The 23985-nt window shown below is 32.5% G+C and overlaps 1 protein-coding gene across 3 annotated transcripts in view; it reads right to left on the reverse strand.

Annotated features, from left to right (window-relative positions):
• LOC145303412 (uncharacterized) overlaps positions 1-23985 on the reverse strand; it is a 113564-nt gene that overhangs the window by 58255 nt on the left and 31324 nt on the right. The window contains exons 2-3 of one of the 3 annotated variants that reach the window (XM_080144734.1): positions 15134-15238; positions 9790-10031 (exon numbers count right to left, since the gene is read on the reverse strand). In XM_080144734.1, the coding sequence (XP_080000860.1) occupies positions 9790-9996 (207 nt within the window). In that variant the 5' untranslated portion in view covers positions 9997-10031; positions 15134-15238. Of the gene's footprint in view, positions 1-9789; positions 10032-15133; positions 15239-21922; positions 22341-23985 lie in introns of those variants that run through there. The other 2 variants (XM_080144732.1, XM_080144733.1) reach the window with 2 other exon arrangements.

Genomic DNA, 23985 nt, shown 5'->3' on the forward strand with positions numbered 1-23985 from the left:
GCATCTCTTTTTTTTTTTTTTTTTTTACTCATGTATGCCCCCTAATAAGGCATATCACTACTTGGACGTAAGGGGCTACTATTAGGAACCATGCTTAAGAAAGATTAACAAGAGTTTGGTTTATATTACATTTAAACTTCTGCATATCGGTACAGTCAGGGAATCACATAGCAGCAAGGGAATTCCAAAGTCTAGCTGTTTGAGGGAAGAAACTATTAGAGGAGAAGACTTTCTAGCATTTAGGGACCTCAATAGTGAAGGGGTGAGATTTTGCTGCTAAGTGGGTTTGTCGAGGATATGTGCATCGAGGGGACACAAGTGCAATGAGTTCATGAGAGCACATTCTATTAAAATACTTGTAAAACAGGCACAGAGATGCAACATTGCGGCAATGGAACATGGGATTGGTTGGAGCTTAGTTGATAAAGTGGGACCAATTAGATTGAAGATCCTTTTTCGGATCCTATCTAAGAGGGAGAGACTAGTGGTAGATGCACCAGCCCAGATGTCTATTTCCCCAGAAACTTCAAATATAAAATAGATAAGCTTACTGATAAAAATATTAAGTCATAAACTTACATTGAAGGATATTTCTTTGAAAAAAATTGCTTGCAAATTTTAAATGTGTAAAAAACGTTTTTACAAACAATAAAAACAGAGTAAGGAGAAAATAGACTTTGCGTTTATTTTTGTCTCAGGAATCCTGCTTCTCTTATTTTGTCCTTTGCTCCTCACATTCCAATGTTTCTGAGAAAAGGGTAAGAATTGCTGTTTTCTGAATCAAAACTATTGTTTGCTAGTTTTTGGTCTTCAAATAGTATATTGTGTTACATCAAATGACTTCATACTTTAAAGCGATTTTCATAAAAAAAGAAAAGTAAAACCAACAAATCATTAAAAATAAAAGATTGAATCTTTTTTTTTTTTTTTTTTACAAGGTGGTCACCACTTATCAAGGCCCGGAAGCCACTTGGGGATAAGGGCTATTGCGTATTACAGTACATTAGTATTGGAGATTTGATAAAGTGTCTTACTTAAGGGGGTGGTTCATCAGGAATTTGTTTATGTTGGACTCGAAGAGACCCAGGTTGTAGTCAGGTGGGAAACAGGCAAACGGAACAGAGTTCCGCAGGCATGCACTTCTAATAAAGAAACTTTGTTCATGGAATCTATGTTTTGGTTTTGTCACAGATAAAGAGTGGGGAAAATTTTTGGCAGTGGTTTCAGCTAGACGGGTATTTTTCGTGAAAGATTGGCAAGGGGGGGAACCAGAGATTGGAGCTCAGGCGAGCACTTGCCATGGAAGTAACGATAAAACAAAGACAGGCTCGCAACGTCTCTCCTGTGGGAGAGAGGTTGCAGGGAAGAGAACTAAGCCACAAAGTCTATTTTGTACTCTGTCAAGGCAGGATAGGCTGTTTTTAGCAGTTCCTGCCCAGATGTGGCAGCAGTACTCCATCCTTGGATGTACTTGGCTTTTATATAGATAGAGAATTGCATCAGCAGTGAGATATCTTCTGGAGTGGTAGAAGGATTCTACCATTTTTCCAGTGACCTTGGCAACTGACTTGATGTACGTGTTCCATTTCAGGTCAGGAGTAAAGGTCAAGCCCAGAAGCTTATCAAAACATGGATCTTCCCCTAGACGAGAGCCATCTATTTCAATTGATGCCAGATGGGTATCAGAGCATTGATGATGTAAAGATAGGAGCTTGGTTTTCGATGCATTAAAAGTAACCAGCTACCTCTTCCCCCATTGTACCACGCGCTCGAGATCAGAGGAGATAGAATCAGAGAACTTTGTCATTTACGGCCTTTGTTGTGTCGCCATAGATGGTCGTGTCATCAGTATAGATGTCAACGAATGATTTAAGTATGTGTTTTGGTAGATCATTGATGTAGATCAGGAAGAAAGTTGGGCCTAGGATGGACCCCTGAGGGACTCCAGCATTAATACTGAGGGCTTCTGCCCATCAACTACTACTCTTATAAGCCTATCAGAGAGAAATGATTTAATGATTGAGAAAACATTTTGAGTTATACTGTAGCCGGAAATCTTGTGAAGTAGGCCCTTATGCCATACCTTGATATGTCAAGAATTAAAATTATGCCCTCAAAATGAAGAATTTATGAAATCTATGAACTATATTGCATCTGCTATTATTATTATTATTTGATTTAGTTTTGCAGATGACAAGTGCGCTCAATATCATCTTGACCTTGCCACGTACTGAGGTGATGTCAAATGACTAGAAGTAAGAGGGGTAGGCAGCTTGATTTTAAGCTTGTGAAATGAACACCAGGTATACAGAATGCTTAACATCAATGATAAAAAGGGGGAAGAAGTAAGCTCTCCAAATGATATAGAATGTACTCCTCATTATCAGATGTGAAAGCAATGTCAAGATTTCAATAAAGTGTTTTGCAAATTCAAGAGTATTTTTCATTCCTTTGTGCTTTCCAGTTGATGAAGGAGTGAATAACATGAGGCGAGATAAAACTGTGCATTCGATGACAAAGTTTCTGAACTCGTGCATTTTTAATGTGATTTGTGGGAAATTAGACCGCTCCTAAGAGATGAGGTATATGTAATATCATGCCACTATCTCTTGAGTGACATCCATCAAAACGATACAGATAGTGAAAATTCATCCCCTCTGTCGAAAGTTTTAGGCAGACATACATACATACATTTAAACAGATAGAGATTTATATACTAGATGATCTCATTTTTTTCCCCTGTATCTTCAGTTTCAAAAGGAAAATAACAAACAACTTCCTAAACAAATCTTTCAAACTCACAGCAATTCCAAAAACATGTTTCATGAAATTATGCGCACATTTCATTCCCGTTTAAAAATCATGAAATTTCTTATAAATAATCTGCTTCTCTCAAATACTTATTCGGCAAAAGTAGCAAACAGTTTCACTTTCTACCCATTAAGTCCCCTTATTCCCTTCACATAACCAGGTTACATCCTTAACTAGTTTTAAATCATCGTTTATTATTTCACTTTTTTTCTTTTTAATCAACGTGGTACAAATATATTGTTATGTAGACACGAACATTCAATTTACTTACACCTCCAAAAGATAAGAACAACATTTTAAAAAAGATCAAAGTGTAGTATCTGTTCTGATGCTGCACTTCACCTTTTCTGTCCTCAGTCAGTGGAGTAAAAATCCTTCATGATTGAGACAATTTTTATTTTTTGTTCCTATCCAGAATGACCTTATTTAGGGGAGCTGGATTTTCCCCACATTAAAAACCAACTAACTCTGCCCTCGTGGGGAGGTAAGTAAATAGGAACATTAAAAAAAAAAACGTGGAAATATACATGACAATCGTTCTCCATTTGGACTTCACATTTTGAAATAAGTCGAGCATCAATGTATATAATAGTAAAATACTTGTTGGTTTCCACATTGTTTTAAATGGTGGAAGGAAGGGCAAATGGGATAAGTGCTGAATAAGGCAAGGTGGGAGTGGTGAGAGGAAAGAAATGATGCAAGTATGAAAGATAAAAGTAGTGGGAGGCAAAGATTGACATAAATAAAGCAATTTTAGAAAGGCCTTCGATTGTTGTAGCAGAGACTGTTATATTATAGTTGCTTTAACTATTGGTTCTATTGAACCTGTCCAACCATATAATTTTCTTTCTCTTTCAACCATGTTGAGCAACATACAATCCACATGACTTTCAAATGGAATGCTTAATTTTATGAGAAAAATAACTTAGCATATTTTTTGTACAATTATGAGGGTATGATTAAAAAAGTTGGAAAGTTCTATTTATAAACAGGTTACAAGAACTGATCAATCAGATGGAACCATGCTGGGCTACCAACCAATCAGAAACCAGAATCACTTCATAAAATGTAGAGAATCTTTTTAAAATTCTTGCACATAACTCTTTGTCTATATGTAGTAAAAAACTCTGCTCTTCGTATCAAGACTTTTTCAGATTAGCTGCCTAACCAAAACTCTGCTCTTTGCCTCCATCTGCAAACTTTTACAATTCACAGCTTCTCTCGATTGATACTGCTATTTTGTTAGGAACAACATTTCTCTTCTAAAACTAAAATGGTTTACAATTCAAATTGTGTTTTGTTTTTAAAGTTCGTTTTTTTCCTCCTTGTTATATTTATTTCAATTAAAATCCTAATATGAGGGCACGTTTTATTATCTTAGTATAATTTCACTTTTGTAACATTATATATAATGATCTGTTTTGAGATATTTTTATTTAGCCCAGGTTAATAAGTTTTTAATTTTGTCTATATTATAGTTGCATATATATATATATATATATATATATATATATATATATATATATATATATATATACACGTTTGAAAACAGATACTTTTTTTTTTTTTTTCTTCCTTTGAAGATTGTAATGCCGGGTATGGGGCAGCCAAACCAGCTGCCAACATTGCCCCGCTTTTTTATTGAAACCAACCGAGAGCTCTTTTTAGTATCCTCACTGTTCCCTTAAGTGCAATTGTCAGAATCTCTTTTGCACTTGGTTCACCAGGAATATCAGTTAGGTAGGACTTCAGGTTCTTCTTCATAAGTCCTGTGGCACCTATGATAACTGGTATGATCGATATCCCCTTTAGGTTCCAGTTTCTTTTCATATCATACATGAGACCTTGGTATTTGGTCTGTTTCTCTCTTTCAGCTCTGTTAAGACCGCCATCATTAGGAACACTCACTTCATACATTATAAGTATTTATCTGTTTCAAATAATATGGGCTGTTTATTTATTATGCCTTTTGTGGATCTCTTGGTTTCACTAATATCTAGTGTCAAATGTAAAAATATTTTAGTTTTGAAATCTTTATTGCTAATAAATTACAAGTGCAAGAAAAGATATTCATCATAATGAAAGTCTCAAGTCACTGCTCCTTTTTAATTAAGATTTTTTAATCCCATTGTGAGTCAAGTCTCAATTGTTAGATTTGACACATTTCTGCCAAAATTCTTTGGTCCAAAAACTCAACTCTCTGCTATTACTCTCTCAACTTCAAAAACACTTTTGCTGATTGAACTCACTTTTTCAAAATCCAACTCTAAAATGGAGATCCTCTCTGAAAAATCAAGCCTCTTATCTCCAACTGGGAGCATCTCATTTGCATATCAGGTGGTAACATTGCAGGCATATAAAGAGATAAGGCGACTATTTTTATTTCTTTTTTCATTTTTGGTCCACCCAGATTTGTACAAGTTGGACAAGGCAGGTTTGTAAGAACTTTAAGGATTATTTTACATTACATAATCCTGTGCCCATACTGGCTTGGTATGTAGTCTCTGAATTTCCACTGGTTCATATTCAGTGCCTCCCGGCCCACTATTTACATCATCATCTTCATGGACCACACACCTTAAATCTAAAATGTGCCACAGCATTCCATTTGCACTCAAGTTGTTAGATTGCACCCAAGTAATCACTCCTCTTCCCCATTTTGTCGTACATCATACATTCGAGGATTTACCTTCTTCCACTATTTGGATTCTGGAATATGATGCATTATTCTAAGTTAATTCAAGTGATTGAATTATATCAAAAAATAGAAAGAAAATTAAACTGTTTTTAATGAACTTAAGTTAGAAATAACAATAGACTGCAAAAATAGTGAATTTTTTTTTTTTACATAGGCATCACCACTTATCAAGGCCAAGAGTCCACTCGAGGATAAGGGTTAAAGAGTATACAGTAGAAATTGGACAATATAGTAATCGTTAGTAAATGGAAATTCGGTAAATTTGTTAAGTGGAACGGCTAATCACGAACTTGTTTACGTTAGACTTGAAGACAACCACATTGTAGTCAGCTGGAAAGCAGGAAAACGGAAGACAATTCCACAGGCGTGCAGTTCTAAGAAAGAAGCTTTGTAACTGTAACACAAACCGAATTAAACATTATTCCATATAGGTCATAAATCTAATCGTCCTAAGTGTATGAAAAAAAGCTATTATCACAGTATATAAAAAAGAATATCCAGCTTATCACAAAATGAGAATATATTCAATTAGAACAAGGATTATTATAATGAAACTTTAATTTGATCAGTATATCAAGGTAAGATCAAATACATAAAGGATAAAAATAAAAGAACAAACTACACAATATCATATAAAATGACAATGAGAGGAAGAAATGTAAAGAATAAAAATTGGTATAAAAATGAGAAGAAAAATTAAATTAAAAATAATAAAGCTTATAATAATACTATGAAGAATAAAAGAAATAGATGCAAAAAACAAGTATGGTTTAATCCTCCTTTCAGTGAAGATATACAAAATAATATTCCTAAAGAGTTTTACAAAATAATTGATAAGAACTTTCCCCCTAGAAAATAGATTAAGTAAAATAATTCAAAAGAACACAGTTAAACTTTCATTCTCAACCACTGCCAACCTAGGTAATACTATAATAGGTTCTAATAATAGTAAAATAAACAAAATAGTGAATAATAATAGGATTGAATCAGGTGAACTAAATTTGGAGAGAAAATGTAACTGTAGAATACCTAACATTTGAGGGCAATTGCTTAATTTCTGAAATTGTATACAAATATGAAGTTAAGGTGGATAATAGTAAAAAGATATAACTAGGGGAACTAAATATTTTTTAAGGACAGATACCAAAACCATGGACTAAAAAATGAACCAAATCAGGATGAGGATAATGATAAAAATAAGAATAGAACAAAAATAATTTCCAAAAATAAGAAGGGGAACACAACTGCATTAGGTGATTGGGTTAGGAAACTATGTAAGAATAAAAAAGACTTTGAATTAAGATGGTCAATCTATATATCTATAAAAGTGAACGTGTCTGTCTGTGTGTCTGTCTGTCTGTGTACATTTCCCTACGCAATAACTCTGTCAATTTTTAGTCTATAGACTCGAAATTTGAAATACCGGGTACTGAGATTTGGGAAAATCGATGTGACGGGTGTCAGCCAGAAATTTGGCTGTTAAGGGGTCAAATTTCAACGATTTGACCTTTAAGAACTCTACCAAACTCCTCCGACAATTTTGGGTCGAGACACTTCAAATTTTAGATATAGGTTCCTTGAACCTGGATCTAACTTAATAAAGTGATTTGAGCCCGAAACAATAAATTTTAAGGGGTCATAATAGGGGTCAAAGTTTTAAAAAATTAACCATTTTTTTTGTTTTTTTTGCTTTTTTTGCACAGCATACACCTCCAAACACCCGAGCAACGCCGGGCACCCCTGCTAGTAATAGATAAAGTTAAAAAGTATAAACAGAGTAAATCAAAAAGATGTAATCTATATTTACTGAAAAAGCTGTCTTCATAGAAATAAATTCCTGTTATCATGCCTAAAACCTGATTAAAATACATTTAAAAACAAAGAAAAATTTTCTTAAGATGTTGAGGATAAAATGTGAGTGTGGAAAGAGAATATTTAAAGTTAATACTAAGATTTTATAAATATTGCAATAAATAAATAATTAGATCATTAACTTAAGAAATAGATACTAAAATGATTATAGCCCAAATAGGAGAAATAGAAGTAATTTTAATTTTAATAATAGTTATGGGTAATAAAATAACACCTGGATAATTTCAATAACAAAGATTAGAATAAATATAAAAAAATTTAATCAAAATATAAAGTTGAAAAAAAAAAAAAAAAAATCAAGTAAGAAATTGAACTAAGATTGTTATAAAGAAAATAATGTTAGAATTATAAGCTTAAAACTAAACCAAAGTAATTAATGAATACTAAAGTCTAAATATTAAAATATTAATCAATGGTATTTCAATAAGTTGAAAAAAAAATTGACTAAATAGAGTAATCTCCCTTTAATTGTACAGATTTTACGGATGTTAAGAAAGAGGAAAGATAAAATAAAATACTTGAATAATGATAAGAATTGAAAAGATAAATTTAAAATTTAAATTATTGGCATAAGTAGTATCGGATGAAGATAAATTTTAATTAATAATATTTAAATTAACCTTTTCACTACAGTTACTATATTATCCCTATATTTATAAACTGAACTCATTTTTCCCCTCTGATTTTGACCTTAATAGGATTAAAAATTCAGACATTTCATGCAAATGTAATATGCACAAACTGTAGCACAATATCTGAGGTGTGTTATAGGCCTATCACCTATCCACTTCCTCGATAATCGCAGATTCCCATATTCTATTTGCTGAGAGTTCACGGCACAAAATCGGTTAAGATCAATGGAAGTGGTAAAATCTTTTCTCTCTAATAAATTCCTCCTTCGTCCGCCACCACTTAACACCATTGCGGGATTGTCCACAAGAGACAGTTATGAAGGAACACTGGTTTGGGTTTTCTTTACTTCGTAGTTACTTAAAAAACTGGAATTAAATTTTAATTCTACTGGATTAAACGCACCATGGAATTAACCGAATTGAAGGGTTATTTATGACATTTTTTTTTTTTTTTTTTTTTTTTTGCTTCTCGCTGTGTTTTTTGTTTTTCCGAACACGTCCATCATTTTTTTCCCGATTTATGCTTTTTGTTTTTACTGACTTCTTTTTTAAAGAAGTTTTACGTTTGCTCGCTGTTTTTTTTTTTTTTTTTTTTAGTCTTGTCGACTTTTTTAAAGAATTTTAACATCGTTTTTATTTTTAAACAGGGTTATTCTTTACTTTACCCCCCCCTTACAAACACACCTTCAAAAAGAAAAAAAAAGGGGTAACACCGGGTACCACCGCTAGTGCTAAGCATAAATTAATCAGTAGATTGTTGAATGTAAGCAAAGTTTGTACTAAACTATTGTAGATTGTGGAAGAAATAATCAAGCATAGAAGTAGAAACTAGAATTTGAGGGAGTATTTGGAAATAAATCAAATAAATTGGAGAAGTAAAATGATAACTAAAATAAAAAAAACATACAGAAGATTAAATTAAAATAATTGGTTGAAACATTTAAAAAGTAGAAACATAAAAATGGGGTGATTATTAAATATGAAGGCTACAGAAAAATAAAAACAAAGAAAATATAAGGATTCTGTGTAGAAAGGTCCAACTGCTTGTTCTCTAAAAATAGAGATTATGAATGTATTCATATATGTATAAATAGTGTATTTTGCCGTCTGAAGAGTAGCTGTTTTGGAACATTTTTTAATATATTTAAAATTGTTCAAACAGTTATGAAACAAGTGTAACACATAAGAAAATACACAATAAAATGTTCATTTTATAGTCTTGATTTTTGCAAAAATATATATATATATATATATATATATATATATATATATATATGTATATATATATACTCGGGTTTTTTTATTCAAAAGTAATGGACTAATGAATTCAACGAGGTTGTTAGATAGTGCTCAATAAAAAGAGCTGATAATATTTGTTTATTGTTATATAAACATGCTCACATCCCGCTGCTACAAACAGCCACTTGTTTCAGTCAAACAACAGATATCATCAGGCAGCGACTTGAATAGTCAAGTCACTGTCTGATGATATCTGTTGTTTGATTGAAACAAGTGGCTGTTTGTAGCAGCGGGATGTGAGCATGTTTATATAACAATAAACAAGTATATATATATATATATATGTATATATTCTAACGAATGATAAAAAACATAAAAAATAAATAAGTTTTTTTTATACAGTTTTAAACTAAGACTATATACATACACATTAAAGAATGTTCAATACTATTAAGAGGTGAATAAGTATAGTTCATCCTGCAATGAAATTCATAGACATTGGGGAGAAAAGGAAAGAAAAAAGATGAACGCACTTACCATGTTTCTATTAAAATGTTTGTATTGAGGCCAGACGGAAAAATCATGGTTACGATCACGCTCTATTTTTCTTGGTAACAGACGGGATGGAATTTTATATACTGAGTAAGCATCAAAGACCAGATAAACAAGGGAGAAGGAAATGAGCAAAAACAGACAGAGTTGGAATGGTCGGAGGACACAGCCAGATTTATTATTTGACATCATAGATCTCCAGACAGCCTTATAACAGCATCGGGGAACTACAAAGAGAAATTTAGGCACAGTGTTTAGGTGGGAAGGAAACAGTCTCCAATTCATTTTAGAAGTTAAAAACGTTTCCTACAGTCGACTCATAACAGGAAAGCAGAATAAAGACATCAAAAAGAGAAAAAACGTTTAGAGTTTATGGATATTGATTTTTGTTAAGCAAACAAATTATACAAAGAAGTGGTGAGAACAAAGTTGCCAGATGACAAAGGTATTCATTCATGACAACAATGGTAAACAATATTGATTTATCAGGTGTCTAAAAAGTGTTTATTTATTTCCCCCCCGAGTTTTATTGATGAAACTTAATCTTTTCATTTTTGTGTTGTTGAATTAATTTCTTGGCTTCTTTATTCAGTTTTTACTTAGAAATTTCTTAACATCTTCATGCAAATAGAAAAGTATATACGGCACGATCATGTTCACACACTGATTCTCACCAGTTCAAAGTTGAGCAACGATTAGCCTGGCCATTAGTACTTGGGAAGGCTAGGCAATGTATGTACCCACTGAGTCGTTGAAATTCTCAGGTTAGTATCTGGGAGTGCATTCAACTCAGGAAGGGGAGGGACACACACTCCCGAATCAAGATGGAAAGCAACGAGAAACTGTCTTTACTTGTCTTCCTGAAATTACCATGGCTCTACAATTTGGAGAGCTGTGGTCGGTGACACTGTTAAAACAGCAGGGCCGCTGCATACATGCAGAAAAGTTGTTATAAATTATCATAGATTTTGATGTGACGCATTATATTGTTTCTTGTGAGAACCATTAGGTACATTGAGGAATATAGTATAACACTGAATTAGTACAAGTCAAATTTTGGGAATGCATAGTGATGGGAGAGACTTAATCGTAAAAAATATATTTATGAGCAAAATTCCTGTTTTATTTGTCAAATGGAAATGACAGAATTGAATCCAATACATATTATTTGAAGGACATTTCCAACAAAGGCATATTTCCATAAAATATGGAAGTTTTTTGGAAGGAGTAAAGTTGCGACTACAGACTTTCAACTGTTGTATTTTTGGTCATACAGAACCCTAATGAAAAAATGCGTAATGATCTGAAAAAAAAAAAAAAATTTTTTAATTAAAATTTATATATATATATATATTAATTTTTTTATTTTTTTCAGATCATTACGCATTTTTTCATTAGGGTTCTGTATGACCAAAAATACAACAGTTGAAAGTCTGTAGTCACATACATATATATATATATATATATATATATATATATATAAACCATGTTGTGGTATGGATAAATTAGAGATATTTGCTAAAAGCAATCTTGAGTTATTCCTTTTTTTTTTTTTTTTTTTTATTTCTGTTTAATTATTAAGTTCAAGAATTTCTGTAAAAGAAAAAAATGTATGGAAGAGTTAACAGTAATCTCTCTAAAACTCCCATTCCACAATCTCTTTAAAAAACTCATCTTCATTGTTAGTCATTACAGACTTTTTTTTTTATAAGGCAGTTAATCTTGCAGACAAGAAGATGAGAGTTAGGGACATTGTGGAATATATTTTGTCCCCATTAAATGTCATGGGCCTTATCAGAAGTCAGCAACTTGAGAATATGTGACTAGATCTAAAAGTTAAACAGTAATAGTATGTATTTGTTGGCTTACAAAGAATTGACAATAACCCTAACCCGTTTGTTGTAGAAATTTAAACTCTGCATAAACGCAATCAATGTTTCTAAATTTGTTCTCCATTTGGTTTTTTAAAATTTTGTTACATAAGATTCATCATAATCTGAAAGGTCAATTTCCTTGAATGCTGGCGATTTAAACACTGGAATCTAATTGAACTATCGAGAAGTCAGTTGACAATTCCAGGTAAGCTAAGGAACTGTAAGATTAGATTTCAGCTGAAAAGATGAAAATTGAACAAATGGAGATATCATGGATCAAGAAGAAACCAGAAACTTTCCATGTCCTTTTTCCACATTAGTCGGCTAAAAAGAGCCCAGGAGGAGGCGTTCAAAATTATTAAATTTGATTAAAAGTGGGTAAAAAATAAAGTATTGGTCTCCTCACCCACCTCCTGGTGATCCCTGATCAAAAATTTTATATACACAATTATTCTCAAAAAACTTTTACTTTGTGCTTGGTGTTCAGTTGCCAATTCAACACAGGTGAAAAGAATAAATGCCAACAAAAATTGTTAGCAAGTAAAACATGTTCAAGAAAATCTGTTAGTAAAACAATTGTCATTGGTAAAAACGAAAACATTTCTATTAATTCAAAATTATGTGTGATCATATGTGACAAAAAAAAAAAATATTTAAAAAATGATTCTGCAAAAAATATTAGCAATAAAATTGGAAGGTTATGTCTCATCCACCATATTCACAACAGTTATCACCAACAGATTATCATTTGTTCTTTAATTTATATAATTATCTGAAAGGAATTATATTCAAGAATTAAACAAATGTGACTAAATTTTTCCAAAGTCACACAAAAGATTTATTTTAAAATGACAAATTATTGAATCATTACAAGAAAGTAAGAAAAAAGTGTGTGAAACTTTGACGAAAAAAATTATATTAAAATAAACATTTTACTTATTTTACTGCCCGATTGTAAATATATATATAATATGAAATTTTAATTTATGCAGATTTCATATTAAAATTATACAGCCAATTCTTTATTGATTATTACATTGTAATAAATATATAATGTAGTCATTACAAAAAATAAACAAAAGGATGAGGCAATTGTTTTATTAATTATTATATTGTACCCAATATATAATAGTGAATCAAAACCAAAAGATAGCATTCCAGCCTTAGTTGTTACCATTTGAGCTATTATCAGATGGATAAGAAATAGTTAAAAATGAACCAACTATAATATAAAAACATGTACAAAATAACACATTTTGTCGGCTTACATCTGCCAAGTTACAATTTTTTTTTTAAATTTGCGTCTTAGCAGCTATTTTCTGCAGGAGTCATGAAGTACCATCTTATGTTTCGTTTTACAACAAACTGTTAATCTAACCATAATAAAGTATTCCACTTAATATAAGTTCAATTGACATGTTTAGAGACAGTATGGCTATCGGTTCCCCCTCTCACTAACTGAAATAAAGAAAGAATTCAGCTGGCAAAGTTTACGTATATAATTCTTGCGGCAACTTGGCTGTTTTCCTTGAGTCATTCCCAACTTGATTTAAATGGAAATTATCTACCCCTTTTGCTCACATATTCAACACTAGACGGCACTTTATTAGTACGACTATTTTGCTTTAAAATGGTTAAATAAATTTATCTATATACTATAGAAATTGTCAATTGTTCCTGTAGATTTAAATAACACTTTTTTTATTTAAGAGTCATCACTTATCAAAGCCAGAAGGCCACTCGAGGTTAAGGGTTAATGAATGTAAGGTGGCAGTGTAGTAATCATTAATGGTGTAAATTGGGTAGACATTGATTATTTATGGGGACGGCTAAACAAGAATTTGTTTACATTAAATTTGAAAACTACCATGTTGTATTCAACCAGGAAGCAGGCCAGCAGAACAGTGTTAATGTTTTTCATGAAAGTTTGGCCAGGAGTAACCATAGACTGGAGTTCAGTCGAGCATTTGCCATGAAAACAACAGAGCAGAGATAGGCTTGCAACGTTTCTTATGTGGGAAAGAAGTTGCAGGTAAGAAAAAAAGGGTATCACCTACTAGGTTTCAAGTCAATAGGAAAATTCTCATCTTAATGATTCAATAATTTATGGAATAACATGTCAATTAGAAATGAGAGAATGGACTTGCCCATCTAAGTATAATGGAACATCCCAGCCTTCTTAAACAACTTTCTAGGCCTCTGTCTTTGTTTCAGCTCAACTGTTCAGGCAGTTGAACCGAGGCCACCAAGAGGAGAAAGAACCTCGGTTAAACACCAACTATTAAATTGAGTGGTTTGTATCTTGATAATCATTATCTTACTTGTTTCTATTTATTGGTTTTCTATGATGACAGGATGTGACACAAGGTTGGTTTACTGTATGGGGAATATCTTTGTACATGTAGCTTTTATTAAAATAAAAATGGTTTACTAAGGTTTTAGTAATTTTTTTCTTTTCAAACTCACAACTAATCTTTTACATCATTCTGTTGGGAGAGGGGGTTAATACCATCTAATTTGGTTAATATAGATTTTATTTTGTTTTCTCTACAGTAATCATTAAAAAAAATATAACCCATAATAAATCAACTATAGAAAGAGTATAACTCTTGAAGGGGAGGGGTATATAATTGACCTAATGGATACCATTGCTGATTAAGTAATCGATTATGCAAAGTTTAATATTTATTAGATCATAATATTAGACACTAACATGAAAACTGCAAAAAGTAAAAATCACAATTCACTATATTTGAGGGGGCAACTGGAGTTCAATCAATCGTATACAATGAAACATTCAAAGTAGGTATTGTTTTGGCATTAGATGGCCCGAAAAGGTTGACATGCCATAAATCAAAGAGCCTCAATAACTATTGAAAAAAAAAAATATATATTTTTTTTTTTTTTTTTTTTTTACAGTGATCACCACTTATCAAGGCCCGGAAGCCACTAAGGGATAAGGGTTATTGCAAGTACATTACGTTAGTGTGGAGATTTGATGAAGTGTTTACTTAAATTAGGAATTTGTTAACGTTGGACTTGAAGACATCCAAGTTGTAGTCCGGTGGAAAGCAGGCAGACGAAACAGAGTTCCACAGGCGTGCAGTTCTAAGAAAGAAGCTTATATAAAAAAAATATAAATGCTAGAAATTCATCCAACCTTAGTGTCCAGTTCATTTAACTAAGTGAGATAAACAAACGCTATTACAAGTGTTGTTACAAAGATAACCATCTGATTTTTAATAGATTCCTTATCAAGGCTGATTGTACACAACATCTAATTTGTACACTGTGAAAACAAGGCAATTAGAATGCTCATCCTTTGTTATAAAAGAAAAACTAATTACCTCCCCTTGTTTGATCCCTCCATCACCTAAAGTTTGTGTGCACTTTTAAATGCCTCTATTTCGAGTAACTGAAGTAAATTTGAATAAAGCTTTATAAGTATATCTCACCTATTTGCAAACTTCAATGGAGGAGGAAATGTTTCATGAAAACAGAATAGATACTACATTGTCCCTCTTTCTTCTGAATTGAGCATTGAAGGATAGTTTATTAGTCTGAAATATTATAATACAACAGTACATTAATGGAAGCAATAACATATTTTGGTTTCAGACAGATACCAAATCTTCATTAATTTCTTTAGGAGAAAGAAAGGTGAGGAGCAGATAAAAAAAAATTAATTATTATAAAAAAAAAATTAAAAAAAATCTTTAAAACGTTTAATTAGTTCGAAAAACAAAGTGCCTAGCATTTACCCGAGAACAAGAAAAATGCCCACACTCTTGGCTCATATTTCAAAGTTTTGAAAATCACTTAAAACTACAGAATCATACAAAATATTGTTAGATTGAGTGGATTTCTATTTTGTATAAACTTTTACTTTTAAGTCATTTTCAAAACTTCATATTTTACGAGCCAAGAGTGTGGCTATTTTTCTTTCTCTCGCGTAAATGCTGGACACTGTTTTTGAACTGATTAAATGTTTGAATTGAGTAAAACAACTTAAAAAATTTCCAGATAGGTAGAAGAGTAAATAATCTTTACTTTGATAACATATTTGTTATGTATTTGAATTTTGAGCACTTTTTTTTAATCTCTGGCTTGTAAAACAACCCCAATATCTTTGATACTGTAACAAGTAAATACTGACGATAAAAGTATTAGAGTATCATTATATAAATAATGCAATTTATATTTAGATGAAAAACAGATCCAATGCTACTTCCCCCTCCCCAATTAAAGGATAGCATGAATATGCATCAGTGCACATCCATTGCACAGGCCATGATCGTCCACTTCTTGTGCTGTTGTTCAATTCAAACAATAATGAATATGGGCGCAGTCAGTGCTGTAATATATATATAAAGATTTGAAAATATTACATTTAAGGTACACAGAATTTTCCAGGTTTCATCCTTATGAGGATTTGGCAGGATATATAATATCTCTATCTTTACTATTATATAAAAGGAACTTAGTGTGCATGTGTGCGAGTTCGTTCCCTTTGGATTTGAGAACGGCCAGGGCGATTTTTTTTGTAACATGAAGATACTTAATACATCTGGGAGTGTTCTTACATAGGTTTTGTATCTGAATGTGTCCAATAAGCATCAGAAATCGATAATTAAAAAAATCCGATTAAAGAAGAAAGTTCAATTTTGACCAAAGTTAACACTTTTATAAAACCTAACATCACAAGTAAATTTGAGAAGTTTATTACCACACAAGCAGAAAGGCCCAGCCTATAAAATCAACTGTAGACTCTTTTATAAAACAGGAGTGTGTCTGAAATATTTCTTTTTAGAGCACACTTGAACCATTATACTTGACTTTTACACATTTAATTTAAATTCAAGCCATTATGTAAAATAATTTCATAAAATTAACAGTTGGTTCTTTGATAAGACAGGAGTGCATTCGAAATGAATGTTTCTGTTTAGAGCACAATTAAACCTTGACACTTGACTTGATTTTTATTCAAGCCATTATATAATAAATAATTTTATAACATCAGCAGTAGATTCTCTACAGTGCAATGTAGACTACAGTATATTTTGAACTAACTCACTGTAGGGAGGCATGTGAAGTCAACTAGAGCAAGCAATCAATCGGATCAATTGAAAACATTGATTTCGATGTCAATAAAAGTATGGGAGAGTGCGATACTTATTGATTCTCATTCAATCCAGGACAGCGTCAGGTCTCTCTGCTAGTATACATATGTATGTATGCATGTATGAATGCAACGTTCTGACTTCTGGTCATTGAATACTCCGACAGTTTACTATGAATTCTTGTATCAATTGCCGGTTGCTTACACAATCAAAGGTGACTTTGTAATTGGATTTGAATTTACCTACCAAATAAAATCACAAAAAATCTACTTTAAAACAAGTAACAAAAATCTATTTTTCTAGAAAGTTTATAATATCACTTGTTTTCTTCTACTGAATAACAGTCTAATCAAATCAAAACAAAGGTATAATAGCTTAGAGTCCAGTGAACCCATCTCTGAGGGTCACACAAATACAACTGTCAGACGATCAGACGGCCAACTAGCTGTCTGATACTCAGCCAACCAGCTACTCCACTTGTCCATTTACTGGAATATATATATATATATATATATGAGAATGAAACGTTTTGACTTCCGGTCAGTGAATACTAACAGTTTACTATAAATGCCTATCAACATGACATATGTAGGTACTTAATTTCCTTCAATTCTTGTGTTAATTGCTGGTGGCCTTGAGGTAAAATACTAGCCTATGGAGTGAAGAGTAACTTTGTGACCGAGTCTGAATCTTCTAACTAACACTAATTACCACTTCCAACACTGATGACTGCATAAGCATGAACCACTAGTGTCTGTAGGTATAAAAATAATTGCTAATATTTATTTGAGAACTATTATTTATATATATAGATATATAAGGCATCGGGATGTGTTGAAATGCAATCAATGAAGTGTTTGATTACTGATGAATTTTTTTGGACTTTTAAAAGACAGATCCACTGCAATGAAACCACGGTACATCTCTGAAATATGCAACATATAGTTTTTATATAAATAAATAGGTTGAAGTATTGTTTAATGTGTATATAAAAAAAAATTTAAGTTTATAGAACGCAGAACAATGCAAAGACGTGACAGACTCAAACTGACACAACTTAAGATATAATGATGGAACCAGCTATGCAGTTTCACTTTTATGGATCTAATTTATGCGTATATGTAAAACCATGCATAGTTTTTTTTTCTTTTTATACAATAGTTTACATATAGGATGTTCCTACTTGCGTCAGGCAGTTAGGTGGTGTGTCCGTGATGCTATATTTTGGGATGTCTTCTTTTCATCAGGAGTGTGTTCGATCTTCAAGTACGCATGGCGGGTTTTAAAGTACATTGTGAATGAGAACAGACTTTGCCTATGGATTAAACAAGTGAAGCATACATGGTCCCCCGTGAGTGCACAGTGAATGAGGCATGAAAAAAATGACTAAGTTCGGCATTTGCCCCCCCCCCCATAAAGTCCCAAAAGTCCTCAGGGGATGTCAAATACTGGTGAAAATGAACAAACGGTGCAGTTTTAGGCCTTAACATGTGTAAATTTGAATTTTGCACCATGCAAAAAAAGAAAGGACTAAGTCCATCATTTGCTCCCCCCCCATTTAGCCCCAAAAGTCCTCAAGGCCTTAACATATTTAAATTTTAGTTCAGCACCATGCAAAACTGCTAAATAGACATACACAGAAAATTTTCCACAAATATGGTAAAATAATCCAAAAAATGGAGTGTTTTTATTAGCCCTAAAAGAGCCCCTGGGGCACACCCAAGAGTCAATGGGATCTATTCAAAATTCCATATAAATTCGTCTAAGTTTAGAACTATACGATTCAAACAATTATCAAAAACTATGTTCATTATATATTTCTTTTTGTTCAACTTCAGCTGACTTTTTATTTATTTTTCTTTCATGGAAATCGCTCTCAGCAAGGTATGAAACCACTTGATGTAAGGAGTTAACAAGAATGAAATTATAATCATCTGAATATAAAAATGCATAAAAAAACACAAACTATTGTCAGAAAGCAAAATTTGTTTTTTGTCTTACATTTTTCAAACAATTAAAACTTTAATGTTATTCAATATAAGATTTAATTTTAAATATGATTAAAAATGAATTGTTACATTTTTCAAACAATTAAAACTTTAATGTTATTCAATATAAGATTTAATTTTAAATATGATTAAAAATGAATTGTTAAATTATATACTAATTTTTAAACATTTTTTTAGATGCAGAAAAGGAATTTTTGAGAAAGTCCATACAGATGTGTTTTTCAACAAGTCATAAATAAAAGTGGAAATAAATTATCAAGAAGAGTGTGAGAGTGAATGTTGTTAATGGTCAGTGATTTTAGTGCTAAAAATTAAAAAAAAACTACAGAAAGAATAAAATTTTTCTACTAAATTTGTGAAGAGTCAGATGCAACTATTTTTTGTGGTATTTGTCATCATTAAGGAAGCAATTACTGGTATGCTGCAAGATAAGCATTTCGTGCAAGAGAATGGAGATGGATAAGAATTCAATTGTTGATATTGTAACAACAAAACTTTTGAACAAACACAAAAATCTGGAAAAAAAAAAAAATATATAGGTTGGCATTTTCTTTCTTTTTTAACAAAAGCATTTATCACCATAACTATCCCGTCTCGACACCACTTAAAAAGTCTCTTACTGTCACATGTCAATCTAGTCCAGTTGCATTTCTCCTTCTCCCGGCCGCATTTTGGCCACAGCTCATCTTCGACCATACGCATCCATTTTTTTCGATATACACTTTGCTCCTCCCAACCACATGGTGCATTTTTCTTCTCGTGCATGCTTTCTAATTTGCATATGTGCTTTTTACGGCTGCTCATAAATGACCTCTCTGATAGAATAGTCTCTGAGATAGGTATATTTGTTGATGACACCACACTCTATAACAGACATGAGGGGAAAATGAAGGGACTGACATGCAGAAGTTCAAGTGTAATGTGAACAGACATCTCGCTGCTCAACTCCCTACATAGTATCCCTGCAACTTATGTCCCCGATAGTAGCCTCCTACATCAAAGTGGTACTGTGTCTTGTTTGAGGTGAAAATGTCAAAAAAACAAAAAAAAATCTTTTCACAAGCCAGCTATCTTTCGCTGCTGCTGATATTTTCTCACACGCGGTCACATGCCCCATGTTACATTGTCACCTGGAGGATACCATTGGAGAACAAGGAGGAGGAGCAGCATGTGTTGGCAGGATTAAAAAAGTTAGAACTGGATAGATTACTTATTTTTAGTTATTTGCAGACTCTTATCCTCATCTTCATAGTTGTTGTTTCACCACATTTTGGCCAACTCATCCTCTGGCCTTCTTCAGGTGGTTAACCGCGACAGGATAGGAATGCTGAGTCTTAACTGTATCCTCAGTAATTACTGCCTTCCATGGTTGTTGTTGTCTCACCACGTTTTGGCCGATTAGTCCTCTGGCCTGCTTTGGGTAGGATTGATACTACTATCTTCAGACAATGCTCACCTGGAACCGCAGAGACTCAACGCCTCTATCCACTGCACCATGGACTCTGAAGTAATTACTGAGGATATAGTTAAGACTCAGCATTCATATCCTGCCACAGTTTACCACCTGAAGAGGAATAGTTGGCCGAAAAAACATGAGGATAACAGTCCACAAATAAATAAATGGACAAATTACTCATCTCAAAGGATTACAACATATATACACACACACACATCTCTCTCTCTCTCTCTCTATATATATATATATATATACACACATAAGGGAAAGAAAAGAAATTAAAACTGTAAATTAAAATTTATCATTCGAGAGAATACCACAAAAACAATTTTCAAAGAAATCCTTATTCCGCGGAATTTCAAAGAATGCTATTCTTCATCAGAGGAAAGAAAAAAAATTAGCAAATTATTATTATAGCAGAGCTAAATTTTACTGGTTATGGCATTAAATGTAACAGCAATTTATGACGGTTAGTCAAAAATTGCAAAAAAATATATTGATGTTAGCTAAAAAAGAAAAATGTGAAAATATGGAGGAAATGGGGGGGGAAAAAGAACAAAAACAAACTGGGAGTAAAAGTTCCAGTATACATGAAGACTCGCTCAATGGTAAATCTGACAAGCGAAAGATATAATGGATGGATTATGTTCAGGGAACTTCTATTACTTATCAGCAGGACATTGCTACTGTTGAACAAGAGCGGAGTATCATGCATATGTATGAAGTGGGATGATATATGGAAATGAAACCTGATCAGTGAGGGCTGAGGATATCTGTTGCACAAAGGGTAATGACATGAGATTGATACAACAGCGGGTACTGCAAGTCTTGAAATCAAACTTAGATCTGATGACTTCAGAGGAGAAATAAATCTGGACAGTATAGCGAGACTGATACAGTGCAGAAAAAGTTTCTGAAGCTTATTATACATAGCTACATGGGTGGAATTGACAGAAGATTGCTTCAGAGGAGCTGATAATTTAAGAGGAATAATCAACAAGTATTTGTTTATGCTAGACTTGAAAATTATGATATAGAAACTTTGTTCTTGAAAGTTGCTTGTTTTTGGTAAAGAAAGATAGAGAGTAGAGAAAGTTCTTTACTGTAGTTGTAGCTAGACAAGTTCTTGCAGTGAATGTTTTATCGAGGAAGGAACTAAGGATTGGTAGGACACAATCACATTGACACACCGGTTCTCGCTAGATCACTTAAGTTAAGCAACATCCAGTCTGGCCAGTACCAGATGGGTGACTATTTGGGAAGGCGAGGTGTTGTATGTACCACAAAGTAAAATACGAGGTTGGGAAACTGGCACAGTCTATCCTTCTCTCAAGGCTAGATCGGTCTCTCTTAAGCCGTGGTAAGCAACCCATCTAGTGATGACGTCACGATAAAATGATAGCTCTGGCGAAGCATCAAGTCTTCAGCTATGGACAAGATTTGAATTAAACTACAAACTTGTGTAGGGAGTTCAATCTCGGCTGCAGCCGCATGTTACGTCTTTTTCTTTATTTAAAAATTTTTTTTTTTTTTTACTCGGGATTGGAACACCTATCATATACATAATACCCAAGAGAGAGGTTAGCACATCTCATGAGTATAATGTGAAAATATTCTGAAAAGACAATTTTATGTAAGTAAATTTGAAAAGGTACTTACCAAATGACAGGTTCTTATAGCACAAAAAAAAACATTTGGTATAAATATATTTTTGATGGCTTCAATTTTTTTTTTTTTTTTTTTTTTTTTTTTAAAGTTTTTCCCATAACCCTAGACTTGTTAAAACTTGCTAAGTTTATGCAATCACCATCAGATTTATCTTTTTAAACATTTTGTCAGATAGTAAAAGATTAACCAAATTAACTTAAATTGCTGGGACACTTTGAGGTTTACGTGTTGTCACGATATTAGAATTTTAAATGTGTTATATGATACTAGTATTAAAAAAAATCATCCTTAATATTACTTTTGATTACATGAATCAAAGTGCTATTAATCACACAACTGGTAATTGGAAGCCCATAATTTGTCAAGTCTTTAAACCAGATAGAAAGCAAAAAATAAAAAAAAAAAAAAAAAAAAAAAAACAATCAGAGAAGCGAATGTTAAGTAAACAGTGCAACAGCTAGGTAAAAAAAAAGTGAGTCACACCAAGTATTGTCCATTGGGGATAAAATCGTGTTATTTTTGTGCAGAGAGAAGAGTTCACTCATCCAAATAAGTATGGTCTTGCCTGAATGAATTCACAATGAAAGAAAAAGAATCTTTGCTCCTGGGCAGAGAGTAATGATGCGACTAGTTGTAGCCATGTTGAATGCTCAGTGGGGTAAAAGAGAAAAGATTAAGTTGACATTATTTGTGTTACTTGATTTGAATAAGATTCATAATTTGGAGAATTCTTGTAATTTGAGAGCCAAAGTTTGATTTTTGAATGTGCATTTTTAATTTTCATAACAACAAATTTTGCTTTTATGTTCAACAAGATCCCAGAAAAATCCGCTGTACTTCTAACAGATTCTTTCTTGATTGATAAACAAAGTTTTCTGATTGGTTGAAAAAATAAATATTTGAATCTGGAGTCTGTATTTGCTCAAGAAACTCAGAATTTTTTGTAAGAAGATCTGGTGACTTCTTGATACTCAGTGGAATTTACACTACAGAAAACAAGAATCAGTCACAATCTTGGGCATTCCCATTTGGAATTTCTTAGTCAGTGGTGAGGGGAGAATGAAGGAGGTGGAGAGGAAAGAAGGAAAGAGAGAGAAGGGAGATAAGAAATGGAAAAGGGAGGGGAACTGGAAAAGGGACGAGAGAGTAGGAGGGAGGAGGATGGGGAAAGGAAGAGAGAGAGAGAAGTTCTAGTGTGATTTTGTACAAAGGACATGGTGTTTCTCAGTAAAAGCTATTATCAATTGGGGTCATGGTTCTGTACCATGTAAGTAGATCATGAAAAACCTACAACTATGGTATTTTAGATAAAAGCGACTGCTTTTGTGCTTTTTAAACAAATGGGAGTTATCCATTTGAGTGAGCACAAATGCAGAAACCAAATAGATTACAGTGTCAAAATCTGAATGTAAATCTGGTTAAGACAGACATTTTTTTAGACAAAAACATTTACTTTTCTCATTTAAGTGATTAGCAGTCAAACTTAATAAACTGTTCACATAAAAAAAGCACAAAATGAAAACAGCATACATTAAAGCATCAGTTGCCTTGTTTTATAACATATTAACTCTCTTGGAATGCTGAATCTAATTCTTCAAATAGTTCTGATGTAAATTTCTTTAAAACTTCTTTCATAGTCATTTTCAAACAATCACTTGTATTCATTGATCGATAATGGTCATATTTTACATTTGTTTGATTTTAACATTTTTAGCATTGTTAACCCATTGTACGACCCATAGTTCTTGTCAAACAATTACTTCATGTTGTTTGTACATTTACTCTTCAATACAAAAAGTCAGTGTGATTAAATGTACCCACATCAGCTACATTTATATCCATCAGCTTCAAAATTCATAATGATCTATTAATTAGTTTAGGAGTTAATCCTGTAATTTGTGCATTCATTCCTTTTGCAGATTGTTATCCTCATCTTCATAACTCACCCTCTGGTCCTCTCAAGGCAATTTAAAAAAAAAAAAATAAATAAATAAATAAATAAATAAATGGATCCTGTAAATAAATATATATATATATATATATATATATATTTA

The sequence above is a fragment of the Euprymna scolopes genome, chromosome 19 (assembly GCF_053919585.1).
Source record: "Euprymna scolopes isolate OS-2025 chromosome 19, ASM5391958v1, whole genome shotgun sequence".
Taxonomy (NCBI): Eukaryota; Metazoa; Mollusca; class Cephalopoda; order Sepiida; family Sepiolidae; genus Euprymna; species Euprymna scolopes.